This window comes from Paroedura picta, chromosome 8, assembly GCF_049243985.1.
Source record: "Paroedura picta isolate Pp20150507F chromosome 8, Ppicta_v3.0, whole genome shotgun sequence".
In the NCBI taxonomy this organism is placed as follows: Eukaryota; Metazoa; Chordata; class Lepidosauria; order Squamata; family Gekkonidae; genus Paroedura; species Paroedura picta.
This window is the reverse complement of record NC_135376.1, coordinates 85,994,069-86,018,944: the sequence shown is the minus strand read 5'-3', so window position 1 is coordinate 86,018,944 and position 24,876 is coordinate 85,994,069. Positions and strand designations below refer to the sequence as shown.

At 41.6% G+C, this 24,876-nt stretch overlaps 1 protein-coding gene and 1 long non-coding RNA gene across 2 annotated transcripts in view; one reads left to right on the top strand and one right to left on the bottom strand.

The window, feature by feature from the left end:
- The window catches only part of LOC143843918 (uncharacterized), a 243,126-nt gene that overhangs the window by 46,201 nt on the left and 172,049 nt on the right, over window positions 1-24,876 (top strand). The gene's annotated exons all lie outside the window — the stretch shown is intronic.
- LOC143842730 (uncharacterized) overlaps window positions 17,613-24,876 on the bottom strand; it is a 35,497-nt gene continuing 28,233 nt past the window's right edge. Inside the window, exons 5-6 of the mRNA XM_077347891.1 lie at window positions 21,108-21,256; window positions 17,613-17,698 (exon numbers count right to left, since the gene is read on the bottom strand). Of these exons, the coding sequence (XP_077204006.1) occupies window positions 17,613-17,698; window positions 21,108-21,256 (235 nt within the window). The remainder of the gene's footprint in view (window positions 17,699-21,107; window positions 21,257-24,876) is intronic.

Sequence of the window (24,876 nt, the reverse complement as noted above, 5' to 3'; positions counted from 1 at the left end):
CTTCGTCTGTGGAATGTAAAGAATATTCCGGCTCCCAGGTGGCTGCTGTCTATGTTAAACCTAAGGGCAAGCATGCAAGCAACTTCCAAAAGCAGGAGAAGGTGTTTGGGAGAGTGAGAAAGTGCTGGATTTGTCAGTCAACGGGACACATTGCTCGTTTCTGTTCAAAAGCTAATTCCCAATCGGTGAAGGATGTTACAAATAGTGCCCAAAGGATAATGGGTACTGCTACGATCAAGCTCGTGAACACAGCATTACCCTCAGGAGGGGACTGGGTAATCGACAGTGGAGCTACAGGGATCTTCTGCAATGACCAGAGGCTGCTGACAGACATTCAGACATCTCAGCTAAAGGAAGTGCGGCTGGCTGATGGGCAAACAATAGAAGTTGTCTGTATGGGTTCACTATATCTCCCACACCTTAATTGTACTTTTAAGAATGTAATGTGTGTTCCCTCACTTCGTTCCAATCTCCTAAGTGTGTCTGTCTTAACAAGTGAAATGTTTGATGTCATATTCACTAATAAGGGGTGTTCAATTTGGAAAGAAGGAAAGGAGTTGGTGCAGGGGTGTTTGTCTGATGGTGTGTATCTGTTGAAGGAGACTTCAGAAAGTGCACAGGTTGTTGATAACACTCCCATTCACAATAATTGTATACATTTATTGCACCGAAGGGCTGGGCATATAGGATACTCAGCATTGAAAAAAACCTTAGATATTCTTGGGGTTGGTGACATCTCGGAGTGTACAAATTATTTGGATTGCCAGGTGTGTAAGGAAGTAAAAGCCAAGGCGTATCCAGTGGCTAAAAGAAGCACAAGAGTAACAAACAGACCTCTTGAGCTAATACACATGGATCTTATGGGAAAGATGCCATCTAGTGTCTCAGGACGGCAGTACATGCTTTGTATAGTGGACGATTATAGCAGGTTCTGCTGGACACTAACTATGAGGCACAAGTCAGACACATTCAAGCTATTTAAAACCTGGTGTCTTAAAACACAAAAGCAGTTGGGGTGTCAACTGTCCTCCATACAAACAGATTTTGGGGGTGAGTTTATTTCTCATGATTTTGAGCAGTGGCTGGAGAAAAATGGCATCAGCCATAGGATAGCAAATCCTGGGTGTCCCAGTGAAAATGGAGTGGCTGAAAGACATATAGGCAGACTGCAGACAGTCATGTGGTGTATGTTAAAAGACACAAGGTCGTCTACGTGTCTGTGGGCAGAGGCTGTCAGTGCGGCCTGTTATGTATGTAACCATGTGTGGTCGAGTTCTGTTAATCACATTCCATACTTCCTATTGTATGGAAAACTGCCTAAGTTGAACTACTTGCGAGTGTTTGGGTCTGGGGCTTGGGTGTCCATTCCCAAAGCAAAGAGAACTAAGGCAGGGCCACGGTCAAAGTTTCTGAAATTCATTGGCTATCAGACTGTTAAACAATCTGTAAATAGTGGTTTCATCCAGATACGAAATTGCAGAACTGATGAGAATGTATCTGATGTATTCACAAAGCCTGTATGTATAAACAAACATGAACTGTTTAGTAACATGTTAGGACTTTACTCTGTTATCTGAGGAGGGGTGTTGGTATAATGTACCAAGTGACAGCTAACAGCGTGAAGTTGATCAAACTGATCTAACTGACAGGTACTGATCATGTGAGAAGTGTCAGGTGCACAGGAATGACACAGCACAAATGCTTCTATTGGCTGGATAGAAAGCTGATGCAATACTAGAGAAGGTTGCATGTACATAGGTTGTGTATATAAGGAGTGATGGGGAAGCTGTCTCTGTCTCTCTGAAGTGCCATTGTGCGCGCAGCACTCTGCTGGATAACATGTAAATATTCTGTACATAAAAAGGTTAAGAAACCTACAAACCTGTGTTGCTTGTGTTCATCTGTCACATCGAAGTGACACACCACTACAACGGTTTCCGCTTCACAGCAACGCCAACATATGCATACCTGACTTTGTAGTGGAATCCAGTTGCGTTTCCATCGTTTCCCACAAGCTTCCGGTCTCAGCAAAAATCGCTAGAAAGGAAGCGCTATTGCCGAGCTCGTCCCGCCCCTGGCCGTCAAGCAGCCAATGGGCAGCCCTTAGCATGCTCCCAAACAGCCCCTTTCCCTTTAAGAAAGGTTAAAAAAAAAAAACACCCATTGCAACGAATATGTGTTGATTCGTTGCAATGGAGAGACCCATCCAGCTGGCAGGTGTGTTTGAGCTGTCGTTTCATCGTTGCCACCCTCCCCCCGAGTGAAAAAAAAAATCCCCCCCCCTCACGGGCCCGATTTTCGGCCGAAAACAGTGTAAAAAATAAAGGGAAAATACATCAGCAAACGGGCTTCTCTGTTGTTTGTGCTTAGTGACTAAACAGCTCTGGGGAGGGACTGAAGCCGGGGAAGCCTCTAAACAGAGGCTCACTGGTGGGTTGAACTCCGCTCGCTCGGAGAAAAAAAAATGGCGATCACTTCACCGGAAGATCAGAGGAGAGAGCCAGGGGGAGGGACTTTGTAGAAACCACAACAATGGTAACGCACAGAACTTTCCTGCTAGTGTTGCAGATTGGTTGCAGGAGTGTAGCACTTTCCGGAGGGTGAATCCACTTTTGGGGATTTCCCTGAAAGCGCTACAAGGAAGCGCTTTTTGCGGATCGGTTTCAGGTGTGTGGCAGATTGTCAACGACGTTGTGCATAATGGCAAATCAGTAGCGTTTTCAATTGGCAACCATTGTGCGATTTTGAAGGCGTGCGAAAAGCCCCACAGTTTTTTACACCCCACTTTTCCCTTCCTGAAGGATTCCCTAAGTGGCTTGCAAACACCTTTCCTTCCTCTTCCCACAACAGACATGCTGTGAGGTGGGTGGGGATGAGAGAGCACTGAGAAAACTCCTCTGTGAGAACAGTTCAAAAAGAAATGTGACTAGCCAAAAGTTGGCTGAATGTGGAGGAGTGGGAAATCAAACCCAATTCTCCAGATTAGAGTCGGGCATTCTTGACCACTATACAACAACTGGCAGTCAACACCACGCTGGCTTTGGGATGCTGCTGTTGTTTATTCTGTATAAGATATAAGATGCACCTCCCCAGCAAGCATCTTTTCAGCTGCACTAGTTCTGTTCTTCTTCAACTTTTATGACAACCCAGCCCAAATCCCCAGATAATCTCACCCGATAGTTTCATGTAGATGTTGAAAAGTGTGGGGAACAAGATAGAACCTTATGGTACCCCAGAGGCTGAGATGCCAAGCAGCAATCCCTCAGCATCACCTTCTGAAACCTACATCCAAAGAACTGAAACCACTGCAAAACAGTGTCTCCCAGTCCCAACCCCAACATGTGGTCCAGAAGGAGACTATGACAATATTGAAAGCTACTGAGAGATCCAGGAGGATCAATATAGTTTCACTCTCTCTGCTCAGCACAGGTCATCCATCAGGAGCAACCAAGGCTGTTTCAGTCCCATAGCCATGCCTAAAGCTAGGTGGGAAAGGATCTGAACAATCATTGTTGTGATGAAAATTAGGTTTGTTGATTATTCTGGCACCTTCCTGTCTAATTTAAGTAGTTCAAGCTGAATTCATCTCAGAGAGAGGCGGAGAGTCTCAGGAGGTAACAGGAATCCTTTCTAATCACAAGCAAACCAATTTTGCAACATGTTTTATGATAGATTTTTCTTTTCATAATATTCCCACCATTCATTACTGGCTTTAGGATGCTGTTTTTGTTTTATTCTGTACAAGATGCATCTCCCCAGCAAGCATCTTTTTTAGCTGCACTAGTTCCGTTCTCCTACAGCTTGTATGTTTACAGATTCTTGATGGTGCTTTACAGATTGCATATTTACTGCAGTCATTTTCAAACATGGTAGTCACATGTAATGGGAGTCTACCAAGCACATAATGAAGGTGCATGATACATATGGCCAGTGTTATTTGAACTGGATACCCAAATGACCATATGTGCTGCAGGCGGTAATGGTCCTATCATACCATTTCAAAGTTTCATGCATATGAAAAAGCCATGTGTTGAGCACTTCCTCATGTAGGTAGGTGTGGGAAGGACTTGCCCACAAGCTGTGATTATGTTTAAAAAGCAGCTACTACATGTTCAGCCCACTCAAGTGCAATACTTTCACACCCATGTTCTATAACACAGGAAGACAAACGGCTGCAATGTGAACACCGCTCATGAATGGCCTGACACATGTGATAAGCACATTTTAAATGACACTGCAACTATGAGAAGCCATGTCCTTTTCACACAGCTTCAGTGGTTAAACTGGACCTCAGAAAAGCTCTCTCCATACGCCTTCTAAGGCTGTTAAGAACATATGGAAAGCCTCCAAGATCCTGCTCCCAACAGAAGCCACCCAGATGTCTTTGGAAAGACCAGCCATCATTGAACTCAGCAGGCTGGACTTCTGACTAAATTTGCTAATGGTTGGACGATGAGTCTGAATTCTGCAGACACTCTGAACTGCCAGTAAGTGAGTGCTAACTTGGAAGGCAGGAAAATAAGGAGGTTGGCTTATGCTGAAAAGCATGCAACCAGGCCCGAGGACTGGAAACACAAAAGAATGTGAGCCATTATTTTGACATGTTCTTTTTCTGAGAACTCCTTGATGTGAACAATAAATATAAACACCCTGTATCAAGTAACTCTGGTTCTAACAGACCACAGTAAGAGACCCCCCTCCCAATTTCTTACAAATGTTTTCCAGGTTAATAAATCCCTGCCAGGAGGGATTCCATAGGGGCAAGAAGATACTGAACATACTGAAAAATTACTGAAAGCTTCTTCCCTGTTGCTAATGACTTGGTCAATTGAGAATGTGTAATAAACCTCATTTTGTGTTTGTTGTTCGACATAACTGGCTTGATTCCTTGGTGTAGAAAATATGAGGTTTTGATATCGCTGCTTAGAATAATTGACTCATCTGAGCCCCGTTTGAACTTCGTGATTCATTGCTTCTCAAATTAGTAGGGACATAGTTAGGCTAATCTGTGGATATAATCAACAAAGCTTTTGTGGTGCCTTTTGCAGTAATGGATTAAGCTGTCATTTACAGTATCTCTTGTTTCAGTTATGATTGGGCATAGAAGTCCAATTAAAACTCTCATTAACAGATATTCTTTCAAAGCTGCCCCTCTGTACGTTTTTTTTTCAACATCTGAAGTATGTCAACTAATGCATGTCACATTATTTCCTTGAATCTGTTAGTTGCTTTACCTTTGCATCGTCCTCCTGTTAAGATACTTAAATGCCAAGCATTTACAGGGTCATCCGTCTTCTTCGGCCATTCCACCCACCCATGCTTGGACCACATGCACTCATTGGCTAGTCCCCATCTCTGCTTTCCTTTTGTCATTATCTTGTTGTCAGTTCTCCAGTTTATTTGGTGATTAATCATCATTTGGATGGTTCCGCTGGGAGGAAACAGAAAAGGGGCTATTCCTGCAGGTGGTTTCTCTCTGATCAGTCAAAGTAATAATGGGCTAGCTGCTGAGGCTTTGTGCTCTCCTCTTTGGAAGGCAGAAGGACTCATTCCTTTCCAGGACTGAGCCCAGGCTGTGATCTTAAGTATTTCTGCTAGAGAGTAAATCTCACTGAACTCAATGGGACTTAGATCCAAGTAAACTGATACAGGATTGAACTGTATGGCTGCAGTCCTATACATGCTTACTTGGGAGAAACTGATGTCCTGTTGAATTCATAGGGCATCTAACTAACAATGGATAGGACCAGGCTATATCATTACATAGCAGAAAAGACGCTTGCCCTGAAGCCCAATTCTGCTGGGAATTTCTCAGTATATTTGTGTCACTTGAATCTCAGAATAAGCATAAGGGCAGTCATATTTTGCAGAGGACAAAGGAATGCAATTTTCTTATTCAGACAGTAACTATATGTTTCCTCAGAATATTCACTCATGCAGTTACTTTCTTGGGTTAACATTTGTTATCAACTGATTTAATCAGCTTTAGCTGGTTGAGTGGCAAGCAAATTAACTACCCAAAGAAGTCATGGCTTACAAACTAACTAAGAATTTGAGAATTGTGTTTTTAGATTTTTATAAGTATTTGCATAAATATTTAAAGATTTTATGAGATTATCATGCAATAGCCTGCAGCCTCTTCAAATCAGCAGAAAAACAAATTCTGGATTTTAGCTAGGTGTTACAGGGGAAACCTGACATTTCCCACAGAATATTAATACAAGGGCTGTAGGAAGGTGGCATTTGCAGGAGAGAATCTTCAGAAGGATTTTTATATATTTTGGGCCTGCTCATTGTCCCCAAAAATTGCTCCCCAGAAAATTTTCACACCCCCATTGGATCTTTTCTATGCTTCAATCCTCTCCACTAAAATTCCCCATTCCCACATTCCCTCAGGAAGTGTGGGAATCATGAGTTTGCTGGGATATCATCTAATATGGCACAAAATATTTCCTTCAGTAAGGAATTAAAGCAGGGCAAGGAAGCACATAGCAGGACCTTCTTAGTGGTAGCACCAGTTCCTTGAAATTCCCCAAATAGTGACACTTTAGCCTAAACCTGATAGTTTTTTGGCCAGAGGTACAAAGGAAATTGGTTTCAGGAAACCTTTAGAATCATAGAATCATGGAGTTGGAAGGGGTATACAGGGTCATCCAGTCCAGCCCATCGAAGACTGTAGGAAACTCACAACTACCTGCCCACCCACCGTGACACCAATTCCATGCCCAGATGATGCTCCCCCCCAACAAAACAGAATCCCGGGCCAGTCTGGCCTGGAAGAGATTTGCCTCTCTACCCCAAAGTGTTGATTGGCAGTTTCCTGGTAATGCAAGAAAGGGCCAAGTACCAACACAATCCCTCCTTACTTACCCATTCACAATCTGCTTAAGTTCATAGAATCATGTACTTCTGCCAAGACAATGTACTTCTCCCCCTTCCTATAATGATGCATTTGATTTTTCCTACTGAAATGGAGAACTTTATCACTATTTAAATTCGTTTTAGCCCAGTTTTCCAGCCTGTCAAGATCATCCTGTATCCTGATGCTGTCTTCTCTGGGTTTGCTACCCCTCCCAGTTTAGTAATAAGCACCCTCTCTATTCCTGCATCCAAATCATTAATAAATACATTGAACAACACAGGGCCCAGGACAGATCCCTGAGGTACTCCATTTGTCACTCCTCTCCAAGAGGATGACCAACTATTAATAAGCATCTTTTGGGTGTGTTCTGTGCAGCAATTATCAATCCACCTAACAATAATAGGTTTCATACCACATTTTACCAAATTATCAACAAGAATATCATATGGAGCTTTATCAAAAGCTTAACTGAAATCGAGATAAACTATGTCCACAGCATTCCCCTGATTCAGCAAAGCAGTAACTTTCTCAAAAAAAGAGGTTCGTCTGACATGACTTGTTCTTGAAATAAATCAAATGGTCCTTGAGCGGCTAGAGCAGATAGCTGTGATTACAGAGTCAGCGTGGCTTTCTCAAGAACAAGTCATGTCAGACTTTAAGGAACTTTTATTAGGAGCTCTGCTAACTTCTACATCCCCTTGTGATTAGCCAGATAGTGTGGTGTTAGTTTCTTTGCGTTTTATGTTGCACTACTATATATATATGAAAGCTTCTGTGAAAAGAGGTGGAATAAAAATCTCATTGTGTAAAAGAAGTCCCTTCACTGTACTGATATTTCTCAATATAAGAAGCACATCTTTCAGTTATTGTTCAAGAAATTGTAAAGCAGAGCAATGCTTTAGACTTTGTAATACTTTGAGTTTGTTTTGAAATAGGTTAATTTTTTATTTGGCCTTTGGAGACCAACACAATAGTATAGAGAAGACTTTGGTATTGTCAAAAGAAGAGATGCTGAATGAAAATTAGTGTGGGAGGAGGATGCAGCAATCAGCCACAGTCACTTTGGGTGCCCTGCTGGGGACCGTGGCTGCTGGCTGTCATTATTGCCCTGCCCCCTAAAAGGACAACTGTTGCTGTGTGTCTTGACATGCGAATGGTAACTCAGAATATTTGCAACTTGCAGCCTCTGCAGTCCTTGGAACAGAAGCTTGATGCATTCAGGTGGCTTGTGAGCTGCTATATCCTGGCAGGAATAAACCCTGAAGTAAGACATGAAGTCTTTCCTTCACTAGCTGCCTTGACTGATCAGATTAAAAGATGTGGGTATAAGACTGCCCAAGATTAGCACTTTAAAATATGATCTCAAACCAAGCAACACCCTTCTGCTTGCACTGCTAATTCTTTCCTTTTGACATCAGAGGGACTTAGGTGCATGCTTTTAAAACATTGATGAACCTCTGATAAGTTTCCAACAACTCTTTAGAACATAGATTGGAAGGCACTGCCTAAGAGGGACCTTCCTACTGAGCCAGTGCTGAGTTCCATTGCGACTTCTGCAATTACCCAGAAATCTTTAAAATGCAAATTGGATGTTAGATATTCACAGACAGTTAATGGCTATGATTATGCTGAGAAGTATCACCAGTATTTCTTTGTCCTCAGTCTGCTAGTGAGACTATACAGCACATTTCAATTATTTTGTACTGGTTTTGCTATGGACACATTAATTAATAACAAAACAAGTTATTTCCTGTGTTGTTGAATGAGGTTTTATTGAAGTGTGCATTAAGTTTGAGATCTGTGTTACAAAAGGCAAGAATCCTGTGCATAACAAACTAAAAAGGCTTCTGCTGCTTCATCCAGAACTTGCTTTGCCATAAACTGAGAACTTTAACATGCATTTTCTTTGCTTTCATAATTTGATCTACCTTTAATATATTGACTGTGGACCCAGTGAATGGTCTGGGGGGATTTCCTGTAATTTTGCTGACATCAGCAGTTGTCTGGGTCAGAAATCGATGGGAGCTACATGTAAGCTGCTCTCCAGGCCAATGCACATATTGCAGAGTCCTTACGTCCCCTTTGTGTCCATCCTGGGTCCTGCCCATCAGCCATACCCTGGGTTTATATCAAAGACAGTTTCATGCTAGGAACTTAATTCCCAGATGTATGTTGGCCAGATTTGTATTGGGACTATAGTGTGCAAGCAGATGGAGATTAAATCCCTCCATACACATTGTATCCTCACCTGAAATGGCTGCTAAATGGCTGCTGGGAGCTGCTATTTGCTCCATCTCCAACTGGCCAAGTATTGGCTCCTAGCAGCCATTTCAGATCAGGAAATGGCATGAGGATTTAAACTCTGTCTGTCCTAGTCTCAATACAGATATGGACCTCATGTGCCTTGGGATTGTTCCAATCACAGAACTCTCATGTTTGATAAGACAGGTCCTGGAGTAGCTCCCTAGGAGGCATAAAGACTTTGTAATGTGTGAACTGGCCCTCAGCATGAGTGGAGGTAGAACAATTTTGAGAGGAAGGATTTTCAAAACACTGAGCTTTTCTTTTTGGAGGGGTTCAAGACACGTAGCAGGGCAATTATGCATAGGACAGAATTAATAATGAAAGGCTATGAGAAAAAACTGGGAATTGTCTTGTGCCCTGATTTTAGGAAACCATGTCTTTAATTACTGACATCCTGCTACTCCATGAGTCACTGCATAAGGTGGCATAGCAAATTAAACAGAGAAAATTCTCCTTTTCTTTCAAAGGGTGTTTGTATTATTGGGATCTCATAATCTTTTATATAGACAATAGTTTATGTTCAGACTATGCAATATAATTGTTTTTATTATGTTGGTGCTACTATATTGCCTGATGAGACCACCCAGCCCTTGCAAGGTTGTCATAATCAGTTGTAACGCAGGAGTGAGATGCAGCTGCCTTTACATTCTTCCCACCAAAGCTGGGAGCATTTAAAGGAAGTGCCCCCATATAACAATTAATCATGAGAGCCCCACAGGGCTGCTTTGATCAGCTATAAGGCAAGGGCCCCACTCGGTTTAAATTCTCCACTTGGCAGGCTGGTGGTGAGTGTTTAAAGGGACTGGGCCCCTGTGTTACAGCAGATCATGACAGCCCCATGGCTGTCATGATCAGCTGTGAGACAGTCTGCTGTCCCTTTCAGTACTCACCACCTATCTTCGCAGGCTGGGGGGAGTGTTAAAGGGACCGTGGGCGGCCTAGAGCCCATTGTATTCTTTGTACAATGGGCTTTCCTGCTAGTATTGTCTATAAATATCTAGAAGCCTGTCAGGAAAGCTACGCACATAGTTGTGCTTCCAGTGAGAGATCCTTGGCTCTCTGAACAATCTCTGTCTAAAAATGTCTACAAGGCTTTGGTTTTTGGTACTCTTCAACTGTAAATGCTAGGATCTTTTTTTAAAATGATAAAATGTTTTTGACCAGGTTTTGCATTAGAGATTCTATAACTTATTAATATTAGCGTAGAACCTCGATAACATAACAGTACTAGCATTCCTTCTTTGCATTTCAAGATTTTAAAGCCTATCATGTTTGCAATATCTCTATGAAGTTGACCAGTATAATATTCATATAATTGGGCAGGGAGACACAGATTCTGAGGTAACCATGTCTTACTTGAGGTCATCTAAGAAGTATGCAATAACCATGGCTGATATACTTTTAGCTCCTGTGTTATGAGAACCCTCATTTGCAGTGCGCATCACCAGATTCCTGTCCATGGAAAGCTCCATTTTTAATGTCAAAGGAGTATATATGATATATTTCATTTAGAAAGATCAATCCGTAGTGGAATGATAACTCTTAATAAATGGTAAATCGTATTTAAATGGTAGTAAGTTGAAAATGTACACTTTGATTGCTATTTAAAGCCCAACATGGGAGTAAGACCATCCAAATGGTTTGGCAATTATGTAAAGAAATATTTCTTTGATGGAAAAATTGAGGGCACAGCCCCTTGATGTCAGTGTTCACATAATCTTGTGCCTTTCAGTTTTAGGCCTGTGGGAGCTTTCTCTGATGTAATGTGTCCTTTGCGATCTATAGAATCCAAACTTGCTGTGTTTTTATGGAATATGTCTATCAATATTTTACTTACTCTTGTCTGTCTTTATTTTAAGCCTGCTCTGCATGCTTTTTAATAACACCTTTTTATGAGTTTATAAAATAAATGGCCCAAGTTCTCAAGTGGGCTCATTAATTTATCCTAGGCTTCATTAGCCCAAAACCCTGCTTCTCTCTCTGTATTAGAAAGAATAGCCATGATAAGGAAAGGGGCAAAAGAAGCTTCAGTTTCTGTGGAAACGGAAACCAACCATTCATTGATTCTAATGGCTCCTGATTTGCCAGTTTCATATCTTCCCCATTTACAATTGCTTAATTTTTGCTTGACAATTCAAAAGATCAACCTCTTCACCTTTAAGTCTAGAAGAGAGGAGTTCAAACAATTTATATTAAGCTTTTATGTATTTACTTCACTTACGGTTTACTGCTTTTGTTGAAACTTGAGGCAGATGGCACAACTGAAAACCATACATTAGGAATAGAATAAGGCATACGACCGATGGTGAATGAAACAAGATTAGAAAATTGGGGAATAATGCACCTGAAATATGTATGTCATCACAGTTTCCTTCAGAAACTTCTGAGTGTTTCACAGGGAGCTGCCAGTAGTCTCACATTCAGGGCCCATCTCCTTATCCACATAAAGTATCAGTGGACCCCACATCATACACAGGGAAAATTTGCTGTTAATAGCTTAAATCTATAGATGTCCAAGGTGAGTCCGTTAAAGTGTACTTTCAGCCTGTGTTTCTAAGTTAGTGGCCTCTGTCCTCATGCTATATGGCAAACTCAAAGCAGAGGGGGACTTTTGAAAACAGTTCAACGTACCAATAAAACAAAGGGACCTAGGTGTAAACTGCATGGAGCTTTTATTCCAATCCCAGGTCAATTCAGTCCCTGCCGTCTACAAAGAATGAGATTTCCATTTTGATTTTGGGCGATTTAAATTGATCCGGAGTGACCCTACCTTTATTGTGTGATATCTTAGAGTGCTTTTAACCAACAATATTTTAAGAGACAGGTTGAGAAAGCAGGCTGTTTTGAATCTGGGCTCTGCTCCATGGTAGAGAACCCCTGATTGGCCAAAGCTGTTCATGTGACAAACTTGCTTTAAAGGAAAGCCCCTAACTTCTCTCAACTTTTGTCGGTCTTGGATTTTTTTCTCCCTCTTCTGCCTTCTTCGATCCTCTCCCCCTGCCCTTCAAGAAAAGAAAGAAAGAGGCTGTGCTTGGCTCCCCACCACTTTTGAACTACCCTAACCACGTGCAGAACACTTTTCTGTTTCAATAGGGAGGGGGGGGGAGGAAGACCCAAGTTCAAATAGATCTGAATTCAACAGGATTGACAATGAAATAAACAAAGTAAGTGCAAACTCTGCCCTAGTCAAGACCTGAAGTGCATCCAGCATCATGCTTTGAATCCTGGCCAATACAAAGATAAGTCTTCTTCAAATGCATTTAATAACTACATGGAAAGAAGTTAAAGAGAGTCCTCTAAGACAATAGTGACAAGTTACTTTATTGTAACGTGAGTTTTTTGCAGCCAGGAGCACATTTCCTCTTTGAAGAATCCATACTACAACCCTTTTCAGATGTTCTAACTATGGAAAATGAAAACAGATTTGTGGGAACAGGATTGTGATAGCAAATCTGTATACCTGATGCACCTGCATTCATTGTCCTGAATGTGTGGAGCCCACACAGCTCTTTCCATGAGATCAGGAATTATGTTCTATATGATTACAGAGAGAGCCCTGCATGTGTGTATCCTTGTATGGACTCTATATCTGTGTTCCAATGAATGCGCAAAGGCTCAGTGGATCCCATTCCTTCCACATATCAGTTTATTCTCTCTGGTTGGAACATCTGCAAATATTGTCTGAGAACTGTGCCATAAAGATTCAGTGACTTCATGGGATTTTCAAGGCAAGATATATTCAGAGGTGTTTTGCCATAACCTGCCTCTTTGTAGTGACCTTGGACTTCCTTAATGGCCTCTTATCCAAGTACTAACAAGGGCTGACCCTGCTTAGGTTCTGAGATTTGATGAGATCAGGTCAACTTGGACCATCCTGGTCAGAGTTTGTGGCAATTATTGGGCTTAACATATTAAATAATTAGCTAAGTTTTCTGATAAGTACTCCTACCGCATCCCGTCTGCTTCTTGTTTACTTTCTGTTTCTTTAAGACTTGTGAAAAGAAAACAAGAAGTAAATGTTAAACTAAAGAGGTGATTGGTAAGCACACTCCATGAAATATGGAGAATCGTGGGACCAACTGACCACATCAGTGATTATGAAAATTGTAAACTACTTAAGGGCGAGTATCCATGGCTGTCCTTCATTAGGATCTGATTACCTGAACCATTAACATTTGGCTTTTATTATGATGATTGTGAAATGCCGTCCACATTAATGGACAAAGAAAGTTGACGTGGTTACCTTGATTAACCCATCAATAATCATTTGGAATAATTTTTCTTCATATACTGTATGCAACATTTGCATGTCCTGTAATAGGCATTGTGGTCTCAGTAAATGAGCATTCCGATTATTCACCTCTGGGAGAAAGATGCAGCTTCAAAGCTTTGCTAGAAGAGAGTATGAGATGAGCTAGATACAAAATTCTGTTTAAAAAAAAAAGAATTGGCATGACATTAAAGAAACATAGTTTTTGTAGCTGGGCATTTTAGTTTTTATTTGAAATATTTTCATCCTGCCTCACTCTCAAAGGTTATACCTTACAGGCCACAATCCAGTCACTTAGCTACAAATTCAACAGATGGTTGAAAATTACAGTGGCAAGCAGAAACAACATCACTGACACAGGACAATCCAGCACCTGAAAAACTTTTAACAAAATGCCCCTGGAAACAAGATTATCTAGCACTTTTTTCCTAAAGACTGGCTGATGAGAATGGCGCCCTTCTTGGGACGTTCCACAAAATCAGGGCAACAAATGAAATTGCCTATAAGCGGACAGAAAAATCACACTCCTAGAGGGTGGCACCAAAAACAGGAGCTGACCACAACTGATGCAGGAATTCATGTAGGGGGAGAGGATCTTTCAGGTAGGCCCTGGAAGTTCATTATGGTGCCTGACTCTCCAAGGCCCATTACACATACACATCTTACTGCAAATTATCAAAGCATTCAATCTTGACTGGATTCTGTGCCCACTTTATGCACCATTCGTTTTCCTCCAATGTATTTATTCTGCAGCAACTATTTTTAAAAACCCTCACTGTTCTAAATCAGGGTGGAGCGTCACTTGTGCCACTGGGGGAGGGGGAGGTGTCCAAAGTTGTAAAAAAGTCTTATGCAATTACCCTTTGGCAGCTGTGCAGTAGCCTCCAGCAAATACCTTGCATTTAAATCCTTATGGTTCAGGTTTTTTTACATGCATTTTAGTGTTAGTTTGTTGAATGAAAGAGGACAGAAAGAAACCCAGGCAAAGGGGGAAACCTGATACTGAAATTGACAAGACTTAAAAAAAAAAAAACCATGACAGTTGCAAAGCTCCATTTCCCACATTGCAGAACACTAAGGGATTCTCTGCCATGTTATCAACCCCTGTGAAAAATGAGAAAGAGTCCCATGACCTTATAATACAGGGGAACATGTTGAGTGTAAAGAATGCACACTGACACTGTCTTTGCAAGCTGTGATCACTGGCAATGTATGTCAATGTCTCTTTACAGATCATGTCAATTTCATTGTGAGTTGATAATCCTTGTCTTTATCTTGTTTGCAAACAGCAGTGATTCCTCTCGTTTCTTTTTTTCTTTTTCTTTATCATTTTCTTTTGTACTAGGGATGCTGCTGTTTGCCTCCTCTCAGATCCCCTTTTCAATAGCAGCAGGGAACTACACCTTGCACAGCTCCTTTTAAACTTTCCTGCCATCATTTTAATTTTTTTACTCAGTGATCTGCTACTAGTGGTAGTCTCCTTTCTGTATACTCTTGCTGCTTGTAAAAAGAAAAATAAGAGGAGGAAATGGAGCTTGTATACTGTTGAGAAGGGGAGTATGGCAGGAAGTGCAGAGCAGGTGGAGCAACTTCACCGTGGGTGGGGAGCGACCTTCGAGGTACAGCAATAAGGCGGTGGGGGGTGTCTGATGGAATCTGTACACTTTTGAATTACAGTATTTGCTGGCGTATAAGACTACTTTTCTCCCCTGAACAGCACATGTGGGAAACTTTAAAGCTGAAGAAGAAGAAGAAGAAGAAGAAGAAGAAGAAGAAGAAGAAGAAGAAGAAGAGTTGGTTCTTATATGCCACTTTTCTCTACCCAAAGGAGGCTCAAAGCAGCTTATAGTCGCCTTCCTTTTCCTCTCCCCACAACAGACACCCCATGAGGTGGGTGAGGCTGAGAGAGCCCTGATATTACTCGGTCAGAACAGACTTATGAGTCCCATGGTGAGCCCAAGGTCACCCAGATGGCTGCACGTGGGGGACTGCAGAATCGAACCTGGCTTGCCAGATTAGAAGTCCACACACCTAACCACTGCACCAAAATAGTTCTCTAAATAAAGTAGGAGCAGTTAGCCTGTTTCATATTTACAGTAATGCTTCTGTATTTTTAGTAAACATGTTTAAATTTTGTATATAATGTGCATTTGTTAGTGTATTTTTTCCAAGTTGTTCATTTCCATGGTGTTCTTCCTCTTCAGGAGAAACAGCCAGATGTTCTAAATACAGAGTGTTCTTACTAACTGGATAGTGGTTTCTCAAACAGCAATAACCATAATAAAACTGTCAGAACTTCCTTCTTTCTCCTCATATGGCATTTGAAACATACAAGGATTTCGGGTTTGTTGTCATGGATAGGACAGAGTAACGATTCATCGACTGCAATTATCAGCATTTTCATGCATCACCAAGTACACTTACCCCTTAAAGTTCCAAAAATATTCCCTTTCAGGGGACCTTGAAGAAACAAATGCCATGCTAGTAAAGAGAGGACCAAAGTAGCTTCCTGTAACTTTGAGAGAAATTGATCTTCAAATTTTAGGTTCATTACCAAAATCCAAGAATAATATTTATTAAACGGCATTCCAGGGACCTCTAAAGCTCCATAAACATTTTGTAAGGGTAGGGGGCCTTTCATGCCTATCCAACTAAAGTGAAAATGGAGACCGTTCTGATTTCTAAGAACAGAGACAGAAACTAGTGATGTGTATTCAGATATTTCTGATCCAAATATTTATCAACAACAACACCTTGTCAGGATTCAGATGGGTCCCGAAAAATTTTGTTGCGGTATTTGGGGGTCAGAATTCGGTTTGATAATGGTTCTGTTCTATTTGCAGCCATGCCCTTTGTTTACATAATTTGGTTTGCCTTGGATTCTCTGCCTTGATGTTGGCTCTGTTTTGCTTGTTGCTTCTGTCTGCATTGGGAAGCTTCTGACCAGGGGCTGCTTGTTCCTGTATGTTTGGCGGATGGCTTCCTCACCATGAAGAAAACGGACCCGCCCCCGCCCCGCACACACAATAGGAAATGAAGGAGAAAAATAGGATGGCTGGGGACATTTTGTTCATGGACCCGTAGAATTGTGCTTCTTGATCCAATCTACCTGAACATTGAGAGGGGGGGGGGGGTATTTGGTAGGTAGTGATAGGATCCCTGCAGTTTTGGTATTGTTTCCTTGAAAAACAGCTGCTCCAGTCCCCCAGAAAGATTCCCCTTAGGGAATAATGGACCCCAAAGGTTTCAGAATCCCCCCCCCCAAAAAAAAACCCAAAATACTGAAAAGGTTTCAGTGGACACAGTTACCTGGAATATTTATATTTATGCCCTTCCTGAGACCAAAACTTTTTAAAAATCAATTTTTGCAGAAACCCTCCATCCCAAGGCCTCTCCCTTTTTGAAACTTTAGTTTCTACTTCACAACGAATGACTTTGAATGATCATATCTAAAAAGCGAGAGACTTTAGTTGCTTTCACACGGTGACCAGAGGCAACGGTCCACATAGATGTTTTTCCCTCACCTTGCTTGACTCAGTCACTTACTTCATCACATCACTGAAGGGCTTTTTCAGTCTTTCAAAAAAAATAAATTGGTAATTGAGATGTCACTCTAGCTAACAACTGATAATTCATGTCTCACTATTGCTTAGAAGCTATATCAGTTACCAAAATATGTTTTAAAATCTCTCTGAGACAGCCAGGGATGGTAGCTGCAGCGGGTGGTGAAAGGGAAATGATGCAGATGTGGGCAGTCTCTTGAAAAGGCTTACTTTTCCATCTACACGGAGCTCAAACATGCCTTGACTGCAGTTTTCCCTAAGTAAGTACAGCAAGCTGGGTTTGGGAAAGACCGGTGGACAGACAGGGAAAGCCTAGATAGTCTATGATTAGGGGAAGGTGTGTGGACACTATGAATAAACAATCTGCCTTGGTCTGAATGTCAAAGCACGGCAAAACCTCTGTGTGGATGTAACCTGAGTCGGGTTGTTATCTGAACTGTGCTACTTAGTACTGGATTTATGAAATTTGAGCAACAGAAGCCTCATTTTTAGTATCCTTCCCATCTACATGTTAAATAGATTGAAAATGTTAAACTAAAAAAACCCTCAAAAGGACTTCAATGTTCAGCAAGTAAAACTTGCATGGCTACTCGCCCTCCCTTTCGTCCTTCAGTCACATCACTTTTCCCAAACATCTCGAGATCTCATAGCTTACCCACATGTCTTCTTGTGGCGCTGCAGCACTCCTTTCAAGATGCCCTAAAGAAGAAAAGGAGCAGGTAGAAGAGGGGTTTCAGGATAGAGCACACAGATCTTGCCTGTGTTATGCAGAAGAAGCCAGCTCACCTATGCATTTGTTTGCCCAGCGCTTTTCTCGGAATCTGAATGTGCCTTTTTGTCAGAAAAATGATGTGCACCTTTTAGTGGACTGAATATGTTGTTATATCACCTTTATGCTATCGGTTTGCTTGTTACCCATACTTCTTTGCATTGTCTGACCTTTCAGAAGTACCATTAAAATACATACTGTGGTATACATAGATGGCATGTTTATTACAAGTACATGACATATACATATAGCGGGGAGAGACTTTATGCATGTGTAAAAAGAGATTAAGAGATCCTTTTCAGATTGGCTGTGGCTTTCTCACATTTCTCAGAGGTCCCCAGCAGTAGACCAGTGGCCTTGGAAGACCCTAGCATATGTTTTCTCTTTACTTTTTACATTTAGATTGTCTGTACTACAATAACACTTTCTGTGAACAAAGTTTGAATCCAGTGGCACCTTGAAGACCAACAAAGTTTAATTCTAGATATAAGCTTTGGTGTGCATGCACGCTTCTTCAGATATATTGAAACAGACTTGGCCAATAACGATATATAGGGAGGGAGGGATTAGTTGGAAGAAAGGGCTGATTGGAATCAAGATGCATAAGTAACTGAACAATAAGTATAGCTAAAATTGGATTAAAGAGGTTGGTAAAATCTGTCAATAACAGCAAATTAGCATACATATAATAAAACAGTTAATAAACAGATGCGAGAACTGAGTATGTGTAATGAGATAAGAACCTGATGTCTCTGTTAAGTCCTTGGCATTCCATTGTCCTGAGTGTTGTAATAACTTGTAATTCAGCAATCTCCCATTCTAGTCTATTTCTGTGGTTTACCAATATTTTTGTCCAATTTTAGCTATAATTGCTCAATTATTTATACATCTTGATTCCAATTATACCTTCCTGGTAACTAACCACCCCCTCCATCTATACGTAATGGTTAGTGAAGTCAATAGTTCTGAAGTAGTGTCCATGCATACCCAGAATTAAAATTTGTTGGTCTTCAAGGTGCCATTGGACTCATACTTTGTTCTGTTGCCATGTACTAACCAATCTGAAACTTTCTGTGAAGTTCCTTTTATTTTAATTTTTCCATATGCGACTTACCTTCCTACTTTTTGGTTCCTCAAGCCAACGCACAAGAACTTAAAAGGACATAATTTACAACTAAGTCTTGTGCCACAAAATGGCTTATCACTGTCCAAGGAAGTGTGCATGCACCCAAAAACTTTGTTGGTCTTAAAAGTGTCACTGGACTCAAACTGTTCTGCTACTTCAGACCAATATGACTACACATCTGAATCTATTTTTAATGTATTGATCCTTTCATTTGATTTATATACCGCCCTCAGTGTGACATCTATCACCTTCTAAGTTATTAAATGTAGGGCTGTTAGCATGTTAAAGGTAGCTGATAATCAGCTTTTTATTTCATTCACTAATTACTTATTAAGAAAGATGCATGTTTCCAAATCCTCAGGAAAAATTCCTATTTGAGCTACTGAAAGGACATTCCATTTTACCAGGTTGTTACTCCTTGTTAGAAAGTCAACCTTTGCTTTTTCATTCCATACTCTGTAATGCACTCAAACCAAAAATAGTGTCAAGCCACACTGGTTATAGAGTCCTGTCCATATTTGCTAGACTGAGCCTTTCTTTAGCTAAGGGCTTGGGGGGGGGGGTCATCCATCTAACAGTTTATTTTCTTTGCATATACATTTATATTAACACACTTTGTTGGCCCCAAAAGAATGAAAGCCCTTTGCTCCATCTCCCACCCAATACAACTCTGGCTGGATTCCCAGAGAAGAACCCAACTTATATTGAAGGCATCTGATTTGTATTTAATATCAAGGCTTTGGAGAAAGAAGTTTAGAGCATCTACCAAGTAATGAGAATATATTTTATGCCAGTTTTTTTGTTTAGTTATGGATTCAACAATTATCACTTTTAGGAATAACCATTTGTGATTTGCATTCATTTATTTACTAGAATGCAAGCCTGTTGTATGTTGGGCAAAGGGGCAGTCCTGCTGCATCCACGATGCGGCAGGGCTGTCTCTTTGGCCGGGCCAAGGCTTCCCCCCGCCTGCCTCCCAGGCAACACCGGGGCCTTGGCCTGGCCAAAGGGGCAGTCCCACCACATCAGCGACATGGCGGGGCTGTCTCTTTGGCTGGGCTGAGGCCCCCCCACCCGCATCCCATCCGACGGTGGGACCTCGGCCCGGCCAAAGTTGCAGTTCCGCTGCAGCTGTCCCTTTGGCCGGGCCAAGGCCCGCCTCCCGCTCAACACTGGGGCCTTTGGCGGGCCGAGGCCCCCCGCCCCCGGTCGCCTCCCGCCTGACGCCAGGGCCTCGGGGCCTACCTGGCGTTTTGGCGAGCAGCGCGGTAATGGCAGGCGTGGGCCAAAAGTGGCCCACGTTGGGTGGCAGATGGCTTGGGAGGTGCTTCACCCCTCCCAACTGGTCCGTCCTGGCCCAATAGGCCCCTTGGCCCCGGAATGACAAGCCTCCCGATTGGGCCCTCTGTCCGGGGCCAAGGGGCCAGTGGCTGGCCCCCCATCCCAGACACCCCCATACCCCTTACTGCTTTATTTATACCGCAGAGCGGTGTAAAGATAATTTGATTTATAGCCTGCCACTCCCATTGCTGGCTCATGGCGGGTAACAAAGTTTCAAACTCCACAATAAAACCCCATAAAAACCATTAAGAACTCTTACAATAACATGAAGGCAGCAGAATAAAATACCCTCCCCGAGCCCTGCTCAACAGAGGCAGTATAATCACTTCATGGGGCTAATAGGAAGCAGCAGATTATTTCATTGGCTCGGAGCAGGGCCAAGATCGTAACTGTCCTGACCTGGCCTTAACCAAAGACCTAGCAGAAGAGCTCTGTTTTACAGGCCCTGTGGAACACGAAAGCTCTGTCAAGGCCCCCAGCTCTCCCGGGAGCTCATTCCACCAGGTCGGGGCCAGGACCAAAAGGGCCTTGGCCCGAGTTGCAGTCAGGTGAACCTCCCTTAGGTCAGGGATCGCCAGTAAATTCATACCTGCAGAGGAAAGTGCCCTGTGGCGGCCATAAGGAGACAGAGGTAGTCCTGCAGACATATGGGCTCCTGACCATTGATGGCCTTAAAGGTTAATCCCTATTTATTCTATTTATAGTCTACCTTTTACATGCTTTACAGAGACTCAAGGCAGGTTACATGACAATCAATTACCACAAGAGATCTGATAAGCAATGCAATGGAACAACCCAAAACTGCAAAAGAAAAAAGAAAAAGAAAAAGAAAGAAAAGAGAATGCATGGGTACAAGTAGCTATTAGTCTTACCCATTTCCAGGGAAGCAGACTTTGCTCTGATGATCAAAGCTACTGTAGTGAAGCATAGCAGGGAAGTCACTCTTGCAGATACAAGAGCCTGGCAGTTAGGATCCTTCTCAGATGCCATGTTCTCTATGCCCCCACCTGCAGATGGCAACCTGAGACAGTGTTTTCAGTTGTGTCACCTTAAAGCCAGTAGTGTCTCCTTAAAGTTCACTTGACCACCAACTTATTTTTCTTTACACATCAAGCCAAAACATTTCCACCCAGGATTTTAGCTGAGGAGTTTTTAAGTGTTTTTTACATTCTGCTTCCAGCTTGAACATTGTTTTTATGACTATTGAATACTTATGCTGCTTTTATGCTCTTTCTGTAACAATGAAAGTGATTTGGGGTTTCGTGTACCCAAGTGTCTTTGGTACTACTTTGGGGTTGTTTCTCATGGGCTAAATACTGGGACCACTGGTTTTTCATAGTATAAGGCAGCTTCATCTATGTCCTGTCTGTAAAGATGAAAGAGATTTGGAGTTTCGTGTACTCAAGTGTCTTTGGTACAACTTTAGGGTTGTTTCTCATGCTTACATTCATGCTGATAGATAAGAAAATACCTGACATGATTAGTGATTAATATTCTGACATGGACATGGTTCCCTAGGTAAGGTAAGGTAAAAACTCTATCGAGAGCATTGAGAAGAGAACACTGACTTCCTTATCCTGAGGAAGAAATATCTACTCTACGTGGTAGAGCATGAGCTAATAAGATGTACTAGTTAATACTAGAGTTCAGTTTTGTGGAGGAATGTGTGTTTATAAAGGTTATAAAGGATAAAGATGGCACTGGTTTGGGAAAACCCAGCTCTTCAGTAAATGTTGTTAGAAGAAACAAATTGTTCCAAGTTACCATGTTTGTTTGTGTAGATCAAACATTGCCATAAAATTTAAGAGTTTAAACAGCTATTTGGGGAGTCTCAAGACCTGAATAAATACCAATATGAACCCTTCAATTATTCATGGCTAGCGACCATTAATAATTAAAGATTTTTAATCGGTGCTACAAAAGTTGTCTCCAATTCCTACTTAAATCTTGGTATTTGAAAACAAAACTTAATATTGCAAGTTAATGGCTTAATTTACATTCCTTCTCTCCATGTTTTTCTCCTGTAATTCTAAACACTGTTTTACCTCCCACACCAAATTAAGAAAATAAAGCTGTTTCCCAGCAAAGGTAGTGTTGGATAGCCCTCATCCTCAAAACACTATACTGCACTTTACAATGGTTTTATTAAACTTCTGTTCTTACAGATTGTCAATACATATATTTTCCAACTTGTTAACAAAGGACAGTGGAGTTAAATTCCATGTATTGTAAAAGAACAAGGCCAAGGTGATTGCATGTTTGTGGCTGAAATCATCAGCTGCTCATATCCCTCAGTTATATCTCCTAGTAACAAACATGTGATGGCACAATTGTTACATTTGGAGGTTGAAAAACCTGTGGGTTAAATTCAACTAACTATAGTATTTATGTTAGCTTAATATTTAACCATGGTTCCTTTTAACATGCAAATGAAAGAACTGAATAGCCCAGGCTAGCCCACTCTCATCAGATCTTGGAAGCTAAGCAGAGTCAGTCCTGGCTAATATTTGGATGGGAGACCACCAAAGGAATCCAGGCAATGCAGAGGCAGGCCACGGCAAACTAACTTGGAACATCTCTTGCCTTGAAACCTCTATGGAGGCATCATAAATATGACTTGAGGGCAAAGACAACTACAACAAGCAGTGGTTACTTTTCAGATGAGGGCCACTTCAATAATTATGATTAGTTCATGTCCATCACTCCAGGACTTGGAACTCTGATTTCAAGCTGGTTTAATGACTATTGCCATAGTATTACTATGATTTCATGTGATGTATGAATCTGGATATCTTGTCTTAATCTGGTGGGTTTACTGGTGCTGCCTTTGCCACAGTTTAGGTCAAGATACCAGGAAAAGAGCAAAGGTGATGAAACCAGCATTCTGTCAGCCAGGCTTTGAATGGTACTGTTAGAGCTGAATCCTGTTTTCACAAAACTAATCAAAGTTCAAATAAGCCATGGTTTTACATTATGGCCAATCTGAGCCATGGTGTTATACACTGGCTCACATGTACAGGTAGCAGTTAAAGCAATAACATTGCACAGTAGGTCTACAAGACTGTGTACTTTCCCACAGATTTTATATTTTCAACAGTTTAACTCATGTTAGTGTCCCTGGTTTAGCCCACACAGTCTAAATCTTCCACTGGAACTTCAGTACAAAATGGCAGGCAAATATCATTTATGTTTACAAACTGCCTGACAGACCACCTATCACACATACACAGCATAACGAAACAGCTTAAATTCTGAACAGAGGAGCAGTAGAGAAGAAGGCAGGCTTCGATTCTTTGCCTGCCATCCCTTCTGGTAAAAGAAATTGCCTCTTCTAACTGTCTTCCCCTTAGGTTTCCAGATATCTGGAACCCTCCAAGGAAACAAGTAGCTTGGGGAAGATTTTGTATGCAAAAGTGGAAAGCACTTCTGTGGCCAAATCCCTGTTAAAAATCACAGCCGCCTGTGATGCTGTTGACTTAAGCCAATAATTTCAAAGGCTGATACAAATTCATTGTGCACATAAGTGTGTAACATGTAGTTTTCCCTACAGAAAAGTTCATTCAAGCTGGCTTAATTATGGAAACATTTGAGGGAGAATTTTTAATCATCCGCTGCAAAAATTTGAAAAATGTTCATTGATGCTTTGCATGAACCTGCATTGATGGGGTAAAAACAACAACAAAAGGCTCTCATCTTCATCTCAATAGCAAGAAGTGAAACTTGTGGGTGGACATCTGACAGGGCTACATTATGTTTCATTGCCATACGTGGTGTGTGGTTTCAATGGACAGGGCTAGCCTTTGTAGTGCTGAAATGGCTCATTGTGGAGGCACACGTTTGGTCAAATGTGGAATGGCGGCAGCTATTCTGAAACTGGAATTGCAGCAACCACACCACCGTCCTAGGCCTGCACTCAAGATGCTGATGGAGTTTTGAATGCAAGGAACACAAAGGTATAATACAGCTGATGTGCCTCTTTCTAAAGCACTGCAAAGCAAGGAGGCATATTCATGAGTTGAGTGTGGCTAGCAATTTAATTAAACAAAATTAATAACTGGCCATGTAGAGGGGGGTGTCTTTGCTTTACCATGCCTGCTTGACATCCTCTCATTGGATATGTCTTCTGTTGAACTACCATGAGTTTCAAAGTCTAGCTTGACCTCTGTATGCATTTTTCAAGGAGGGCAAGGTGTCATAATGGAATAAAAGAGCTGGGAGATCCTAATGAAACATGGGCTACTTCCAGCACTGTGATACTTTTGTGCAGTTCAGCCCCTGTTCCACAGCAAGGGGAATTGATACGTTGGGTTGTTACTCTGAACGCTTATTAATAATAATTTGTGGGAGTAGGAATTAGCTTAGTGAAATGAGGGGTAACCAGGATCTATTTCCGTTTGTACATGGTAGTCTAATTCCTTTAGAAATACCTTGAAATACACAGGCCTGATTTGATTCTAAAATGAATTTTGTATTTTATTATACACATACACTGAAACACACAAAGTACACACACCAAAACCTATAGTAGAAAGGTTAGCTAGATAAGGAAATAGGGTTATATTACACCTGCCTTGAAGCAGAGATAGGTCCCAGAGAGCAAAGAGATGAAGCTGATTACCAGATCTTCAGAAATGATATCAG